Here is a 9,367-nt window from a genome sequence, read left to right on the forward strand (position 1 = left end):
TTTAGTTTTGTGATTCCTATTCTCTTTCTGCCTTTTAAGTCTCAGGGACAGACGTTTTTAAACTTTAACTGGTTATTGAACTCTGTTTATTTTTACCAGTTCTAATAGATTTTTGTGCTGTAAGTTGCTCTGTCTATAGCATTGTTTTGTCCAAAGATATTTTTACTAGACAGACCAATATCTTTCATACTTTGTATCTGAATTATTTAATGGATGCCTTTTTCTAAGCCTTGGTTATATTCTAGAAAGGGATAACAGTACACTTCTAGGCATGTTGCTTGTTTGCTAATGTTGTGTTTCATCTTTTATGTTAGGATATATTTGTGTCAAAGAAGCTTTCACAGGAATGCACAAAGCCTTTAGTCTGATTATTGATAGATTTGGATATTGTAGAAATATACCTGTTACATGAAAACTATTTATAGTTACTTTTCCTTGACATTTTTTTTATAACATTTTCTCTGATCTTTCTGGCAGATTTTCTGTTTATCTGGCTGTGGTCCATTGTTTTCTCTACTGTTGTTTGGGAGTTACATATTTATTGTTGGATCTTTTACCAGTACTGAAACTATTAAACATAATTACCATGTTTACTCCCTCACTCCCCAATGCATGCTTGCTCACTGACTGTCTGTAAACGTACCTTAACAAGTAAATTTTATATATTTAGATTATACTCACACAATATTCATGTATTTAGGTGGAGGTGCATGGAGAAGGAGGAGGTGCCGTCAAGTCTTCAGAGCCCAAGCTGGAGGGACTGGCCCGTGATCTCCATCATGCACTGATGAGTCGGGCTTTAGCAATGCAGTCTGATGATGATAGTGACGATGATGATGATGATGAAGAGGATGAGTGGGATGATGATGACACATGAAAAAAGGCAAAGGAATATAAGAAAACTACAAAAATGTATGGATACTAGGTTTTCCTAGTATCCTGGTTTTCCTGGGGATAGGGGAGAAAGAATACTTCCCACGCATTCCTCACGTGTCGTAGAAGGCGACTAAAGGGGACGGGAGCGGGGGGCTAGAAACCCTCCCCTCCTTGTATTTTAACTTTCTAAAAGGGGAAACAGAAGAAGGAGTCACGCGGGGAGTGCTTATCCTCCTCGAAGGCTCAGATTGGGGGGTCTGAATGTGTGTGGATGTAACCAAGATGAGAAAAAAGGAGAGATAGGTAGTATGTTTGAGGAAAGGAACCTGGATGTTGTGGCTCTGAGTGAAACGGAGCTCAAGGGTAAAGGGGAAGAGTGGTTTGGGAATGTCTTGGGAGTAAAGTCAGGAGTTAGTGAGAGGACAAAAGCAAGGGAAGGAGTAGCACTACTCCCGAAACAGGAGTGGTGGGAGTATGTGATAGAGTGTAAGAAAGTAAACTCTAGATTGATAGGGGTAAAACTGAAAGATGATGGAGAGAGATGGGTGATTATTGGTGCATATGCACCTGGGTATGAGAAGAAAGATCATGAGAGGCAAGTGTTTTGGGAGCAGCTGAATGAGTGTATTAGTGGTTATGATGCACGAGACCGGGTTATAGTGATGGGTGATTTGAATGGAAAGGTGGGTAATGCGGCAGTTGAGGGAATAATTGGTATATACATGGGGTGTTCAGTGTTGTAAATGGAAATGATGAAGAGCTTGTAGATTTATGTGCTGAAAAAGGACTGGTGATTGGGAATACCTGGTTTAAAAAGAGAGATAAACCTTAGTATATGTATGTAAGTAGGAGAGATGGCTAGAGAGCATTATTGGATTACGTGTTAATTGATAGGCACGCGAAAGAGAGACTTTTGGATGTTAATATGCTGAGAGGTGCAACTGGAGGGATGTCTGATCATTATCTTGTGGAGGCAAAGGTGAAGATTTGTAGAGGTTTTCAGAAAAGAAGAGAGAATGTTTGGGTGAAGAGAATGGTGAGAGTAAGTGTGCTTGGGAAGGAGACTTGTGTGAGGAAGTACCAGGAGAGACTGAATACAGAATGGAAAAAGGTGAGAACAAAGGATGTAAGGGGAGTGGGGGAGGAATGGGATGTATTTAAGGAAGCAGTGATGGCTTGCGCAAAAGATGCTTGTGGCATGAGAAGTGTGGGAGGTGGGCAGATTAGAAAGGGTAGTGAGTGGTGGGATGAAGAAGTAAGATTATTAGTGAAAGAGAAGAGTGAGGCATTTGGACGATTTTTGCAGGGAAATAATGCAAATGAGTGGGAGATGTATAAAAGAAAGAGGCAGGAGGTCAAGAGAAAGGTGCAAGGGGTGAAAAAGAGGGCAAATGGGAGTTGGGGTGAGACAGTATCATTAAATTTTTGGGGGAATAAAAAGATGTTTTGGAAGGTAAATAAAGTGCGTAAGACAAGGGAACAAATGGGAACTTCAGTGTAGGGGGCTAATGGGGAGGTGATAACAAGTAGTGGTGATGTGAGAAGGAGATGGAGTGAGTATTTTGAAGGTTTGTTGAATGTGTTTGATGATAGAGTGGCAGATATAGGGTGTCGAGATGGTGTGCAAAGTGAGAGGGTTAGGGAAAATGATTTGGTAAACAGAGAAGAGGTAGTAAAAGCTTTACGAAAGATGAAAGCTGTCAAGGTAGCGGGTATGGATTGTATTGCAGTGGAATTTATTAAAAAAGGGGGTGACTGTATTGTTGACTGGTTGGTAAGGTTATTTATTGTATGTATGATTCATGATGAGGTGCCTGAGTATTGGCGGAATGCGTGCATAGTGCCATTGTACAAAGGCAAAGGGGATAAGAGTGAATGCTCAAATTACAGAGGTATAAGTTTGTTGAGTATTCCCGGTAAATCATATGGGAGGGTATTGATTGAGAGGGTGAAGGCATGTACAGAGCATCAGATTGGGGAAGAGCAGTATGGTTTCAGAAGTGGTAGAGGATGTGTGTATCAGGTGTTTGCTTTGAAGAATGTATGTGAGAAATATTTAGAAAAGCAAATGGATTTGTATGTAGCATTTATGGATCTGGAGAAGGCATATGATAGAGTTGATAGAGATGCTCTGTGGAAGGTTTTAAGAATATATGGTGTGGGAGGCAAGTTGTTAGAAGCAGTGAAAAGTTTTTATCGAGGATGTAAGGCATGTGTACGTGTAGGAAGAGAGGAAAGTGATTGGTTCTCAGTGAATGTAGGTTTGCATCAGGGGTGTGTGATGTCTCCATGGTTGTTTAATTTGTTTATAGATGGGGTTGTTAGGGAGGTGAATGCAAGAGTTTTGGAAAGAGGCAAGTATGCAGTCTGTTGTGGATGAGAGAGCTTGGGAAGTGAGTCAGTTGTTGTTCGCTGATGATACAGCGCTGGTGGCTGTTTCATGTGAGAAACTGCAGAAGCTAGTGACTGAGTTTGGTAAAGTGTGTGAAAGAAGAAAGTTGAGAGTAAATGTGAATAAGAGTAAGGTTATTAGGTACAGTAGGGTTGAGGGTCAAGTCAATTGGGAGGTAAGTTTGAATGGAGAAAAACTGGAGGAAGTGAAATGTTTTAGATATCTTGGAGTGGATTTGGCAGCGGATGGAACCATGGAAGTGGAAGTGAATCATAGGGTGGGGGAGGGGGCGAAAATTCTGGGAGCCTTGAAGAATGTGTGGAAGTCAAGAACATTATCTCGGAAAGCAAAAATGGCTATGTTTGAAGGAATAGTGGTTCCAACAATGTAGTATGGTTGCAAGGTGTGGGCTATGGATAGAGTTATGCGGAGGAAGGTGGATGTGCTGGAAATGAGATGTTTGAGGACAATATGTGATGTGAGGTAGTTTGATCGAGTAAGTAATAATAGGGTAAGAGAGATATGTGGTAATAAAAAGAGTGTGGTTGAGAGAGCAGAAGAGGGTGTTTTGAAATGGTTTGGTCACATGGAGAGAATGAGTGAGGAAAGATTGACAAAGAGGATATATGTGTCAGAGGTGGAGGGAACGAGAAGTGGGAGACCAAATTGGAGGTGGAAAGATGGAGTGAAAAAGATTTTGTATGATGGGGGCCTGAACATGCAGGAGGGTGAAAGGCGTGCAAGGAATAGAGTGAATTGGAACGATGTGGTATACCGGGGTTGACGTGCTGTCAATGGATTGAACCAGGGCATGTGAAGCGTCTGGGGTAAACCATGGAAAGTTCTGTTGGGCCTGGATGTGGAAAGGGAGCTGTGGTTTTGGTGCATTATTACATGACAGCTAGAGACTGAGGGTGAACGAATGGGGCCTTTGTTGTCTTTTCCTTGCCCTACCTCTCACACATGAGGGGGGAGGGTGTTGTTATTCCATGTGTGGCAGGGTGGCGATGGTAATGAATAAAGGCAGACAGTATGAATTATGTACATGGGTATATATGTATGTCTGTGTGTGTATATATATGTATACATTGAGATGTATAGGTATGTATATGTGCTGTGTGTGGACGTGTATGTATATACATGTGTATGTGGGTGGGTTGGGCCATTCTTTCGTCTGTTTCCTTGCGCTACCTCGCTAACGCGGGAGACAGCGACAAAGCAAAATGAATAAATAAAATGATATATATACATATATATGTAAATGAATGAATATATTGTGTGTGTGTGTGTGTGTGTGTGTGTGTGTATATTGATCTGCCATTCGAGTGTATATATTCTTTGTCTGGAAATCTTATTTTGGAGTTAATGATGTATGTGGTTAGTCATTGACATAAAGTTGTTTAAAGGCTTTCTCTGTCAGTATATTTCATGTATGTTGGGCATATTGGCGTTGGAACCTCTATGTCTCAGTTAACCAGATAACAAAGATAGAAAACATTGTGACTTCATCCATGTTTTAAATGTACAATGTAGGCATTACTTGACCAGGCCTATAAAGTGCATTGCGGACTGTCCACATTTCAGACTAGTTAGTATGCAAAATTCTTCATTGTATATACAATGATTTTGTTGGGTCATTTGTAAACTTGTGAAAGTGGTTAGGAAATGAAATATTGCAAGAATTTGTTCATGCTCTTAAGAGCAGAAAGTTCTTTAAATTCTTGATATTTTTTATTTCCATGAGATGATTTTGGGTCGATATTGCACTTAAAGTCAAAGTTAACATTACTTTTGACACTTGATAAAGTGCTTGTTGTGGATATTAATAAATTTACTGCATATTATATTTCACTTTAATGTATTATTTGTCACCATGGATTTTTTTCAAGAATTATTTATCACATAATAAAATACCTTGCTCTGTATTTTGACGTTAAACATTTTATGATGTTAGTTTCATATCTGGTTCTCAAACAAGAATATGGATGATTATGATGGATTATTTTTTTTGCTGTTTGATTTTATGGTATATAATGTATGAGAACTATATTTCTTTCATGTTTATGAAGAGAAATTTTTAGAATAGTTTATTTGTTTGTTTTACTTTGCCAATGTGAAAAAGATTCATTTATATAATTTGCTATCCAGTATCACTAGTAGGTTAATATTATCTGTTTAAGGGAGACTTTTATATGTCCACTCATATACACACATATATACATACACACTCTCACATGAACATTTTTTTTTTTTATTATTTTGCTTTGTCGCTGTCTCCTGCGTTTGCGAGGTAGCACAAGGAAACAGACGAAAGAAATGGCCCAACCCACCCCCATACACATGTATATACATGTCCACACACGCAAGTATACATACCTATACATCTCAATGTACACATATATATACACACACAGACACATACATATATACCCATGCACACAATTGACACTGTCTGCCTTTATTCATTCCCATCGCCACCTTGCCACACATGGAATACCATCCCCCTCCCCCTTCATGTGTGCGAGGTAGCGCTAGGAAAAGACAACAAAGGCCCCATTCGTTCACACTCAGTCTCTAGCTGTCATGCAATAATGCCCAAAACCACAGCTCCCTTTCCACATCCAGGCCCCACACATGTACATATTTAAAAAATTTCTTTTATTATACTTACCCCCCCTTTCCTGCGTTAGCAAGGTAGCGCAAGGAAACTGATGAGGAATGGCCCAACCCACCCATATACCCATGTATATACATAAATGCCCACACACGCACATTTACATAAGTATACATTTCACCGTATACATACATATAAATACGCAGACATATATATACACATGAATATATTCATACTTGCTTTTTTCATCCATTCCCGTCGCCACCCCACAACATAGGAAATAGCATCCTCCCTCCCCCTCCATATACTTATTTATTATTTTTTATTATACTTAATCGCTGTTTCCTGCATCAGTGAGGAAGTGCCAGGAAACAGACAAAGTATGTCCCATCCACTCATATAGGCACATATATTTATATACATAAATGCCCATACATGCACATATACATACAAGTACACATCAACATATACACATATTCATACACATACATATACATGTGGCTCTAGTGGCTGATTCGTGTGAGAAACTGCAAAGGTTGTTGACCGAGTTTGGAAAAGTGTGTGATAGGAGAGAGTTGAGGGTAGATGTGAATAAGAGCAAGGTTATAAGATTCAGTAGGGTTGAGGGACAAGTTAATAGGGATGTAAATTTTGATGGAGAAAAATTGGAGGAAGTGGGGTATTTTAGATATCTGGGAGTGAACTTAGCAGCAGATGGAACCATGGAAGTGGAAGTGATTCACAAGGGAATGGGGAGGAAGTGAAGGTTCTGGGAGCGATGAAGAATGTGTGGAAGGAGAGATTGTTAACTTTTGAGAGCAAAAATGGGTATGTTTGAAGGAATAGTAGTTCCAACAATGTTATATGGTTGTGAGGCATGGGCTATTGATAGGGTTGTACGGAGGAAGGTGGATGTGTTGGAAATGAGATGTTTGAGGACAGTGGGTGGTGTGAAGTGGTTTGATTATGTAATGAAAGGGTAAGAGAGATGTATGGAAATAAAAAGAGTATGGTTGGGAGAGCAGAAGAGGGTGTGTTGAAATGGTTTGGACATATGGAGAGAATGAGTGAGGAAAGATTGAAAAAGAAGACCTATATGTCAGAGGTGGAGAGAAGAATGAGAAGTGGGAGACCAAATTGGAGGTGGAGGGATGGAGTGAAAGAGTTTGAGCGATCAGGGCCTGAACACAAAAGAGGGTGAGAGGTGTGCTAGGAATAGGGTGAATTGGAATGGTGTGGTATACCAGGGTCGATGTGCTGTCATTGAACTGAACCACATGAAGCGTCTGGGGTAAACCATGGAACAGTCTGTGGGGCCTTGGTGTGGATAGGGAACTGTGGTTTCGGTGCATTACACATGGCAACTAGAGACTGAGTGTGAATGAATGTGGCCTTTTTTGTCTGTTTTCCTGGCGCTACTTTGGTGAAGCAGGAGATAGTGATGCTGTTTTCCTGTGGGGTGGGGTAGTGCCAGGAATGGATGAAGGCAAGCAAGTATGAACATGTATGTACATTTGTATGTATGTATATGTATGTGGGTGATTATGCATATATATGTAAATGAGTGGATGGGCCATTCTTTGTCTGTTGCGTGACGCTACCTCGCTGATGCGGGAAACAGCAATAATGTCAGTGGATTGAACCAGGGAATGTGAAGCGTCTAGAGTAAACCATGGAAAGTTTTGTGAAGCCTGGATGTGGAAAGGGAGCTGTGGTTTCGGTGCATTATATGACAGCTAGAGACTGAGTGTGAATGAATGTGGTCTTTGTTGTCTTTTCCTAGCGTTACCTCGCTCGCATGCAGGGGGAGGGGTTTGTCATTTCATGTGTGGTGGGGTGGCGACGGGAATGAATAAAGGCAGCAAGCATGACTTATGTACATATGTATAAATGTATATGTCTGTGTATGTATATATATGTATACTTTGAAATGTATAGGTTTGTATATGTGCGTGTGTGGATGTGTATGTATATACTTGTGTATGTGGGTGGGTTGGGCCATTCTTTTGTCTGTTTCCTTGCACTACCTCGCTAATGCTGGAGACAGCGACAAAGCATAATAAAAGATATATTTATATATATGTATGTATGCATACTTAGATGATCTAGGGATTTACTTAAGAAATAAAATGCTACCTTGTGATTGACAGTTGCTGTCAGTCTGAGTGAATTTGCTCTTTAAAATTTTGATCTGATGAAAATAAGCTGTGCATTGTAATTGTTGATCTTTAACATAAGTGATCTGAAACTAGTATTGATGTGATAGAAGTTGAGATCTGATACTACGATTGTTGTCATGTGATCTGCTGTTACCTTTGACTGGAGACTTAGTGGGTTGGTTGTTGTATGTTTAACATTTACTTATACAATAGCTCTGTCATATATATTTTGTTCTTGTGCACATCGGTATGTATTCTTATCATTTTGTCAAAATATTTAATTGATACAACCTTCAGTTCATAATGATAATATGAAAACACTCATTAGAGATATTTGTCTTTCTCTTCTTGAATCAGCTTTGCATTGTTTGCATGTGTAAGAAATCAGATTGATCATGACTTCTCCATGGTCCAATAAGTTCCCAGTTGAAATTTTGTAGATCTTCAGGCTTGGTACTTAGTACTTTACATGAGAAAGTGCTTAGAGTAAAAGAAGGTACAAATTGTTGATTTTGTAATTATTGCAGAAATATTATTTTAAGATTCGTAATTCAGCATTTTAAGTTCACAGTTTCAACTAAATGTGTATCATAAAAAAGGAGACAGTAATATCTGGATTTATTTGACTTGTACGTGTCTCTCCACATGAAATGTCAATTTTGCTCCTTTTTTCTTGATATATATTTTTATACACTGCTTTTGTTCCTGTATCTGTTTTGATTCATTTCATAAATGCACCTTTGATACACAGATGAATCTTGAATAGCATTAGTTACATCCTATTCTGATGTCTTGGTATGTGCTTTAAGTATTATTAAAAGAACTTTACTGGAAGTATTGTGTTTATGCCACTTAAACCTGATTTACATACATTTTTAATCACTGACCAGATTTTCATTGTACTGATGTAATTATGGAAAAGCTGGAGTCTTTGTTAGAAAAGAAGGAAAAAAAAGCATGGTAAATGAGTATAAAGCTCTCATGAAATTGAGGATTATCTGTACTTGATGCAGCTGAGAAAGAATATAGCTTATGTGTTAAAGTAGATCTGATAGGATGAAATTTACGATCAAATGATGTCAGTAGCTGAGGAGCGTAATTCAAAGAACTTTTGTAGTTTAAGATATGGATAGGCCCTAATTGGAAACTTTTCCTGAGTGTGGAAGAAAGGTAAAGAGAGATTGGTACAGAATCACAGTATGAGAAAAGGGATATGTAAAGTAGTAGCTTAATAACTAACAAGATGCAAAATGAGTGGCTAAGTTAATACTTTGAAGATCGCACGCAATTCACATGTAGTGACTGTGTGAATTGGTGAACCTACAA

The 9,367-nt window shown here is 39.0% G+C and overlaps 1 protein-coding gene across 6 annotated transcripts in view; it reads left to right on the forward strand.

Moving 5' to 3' along the window:
• Positions 1-8,875, forward strand: part of LOC139753139 (actin nucleation-promoting factor WAS-like) — an 82,490-nt gene extending 73,615 nt beyond the window's left edge. For all 6 annotated transcript variants that reach the window (XM_071669286.1, XM_071669289.1, XM_071669285.1 and 3 more), the window contains one exon: positions 701-8,875. In XM_071669286.1, coding sequence (XP_071525387.1) covers positions 701-877 — 177 coding nt within the window. In that variant the 3' untranslated portion in view covers positions 878-8,875. The remainder of the gene's footprint in view (positions 1-700) is intronic.
• The last annotated feature ends 492 nt before the right edge of the window (positions 8,876-9,367 follow it).

Source organism: Panulirus ornatus, chromosome 14, assembly GCF_036320965.1.
Source record: "Panulirus ornatus isolate Po-2019 chromosome 14, ASM3632096v1, whole genome shotgun sequence".
Taxonomy (NCBI): Eukaryota; Metazoa; Arthropoda; class Malacostraca; order Decapoda; family Palinuridae; genus Panulirus; species Panulirus ornatus.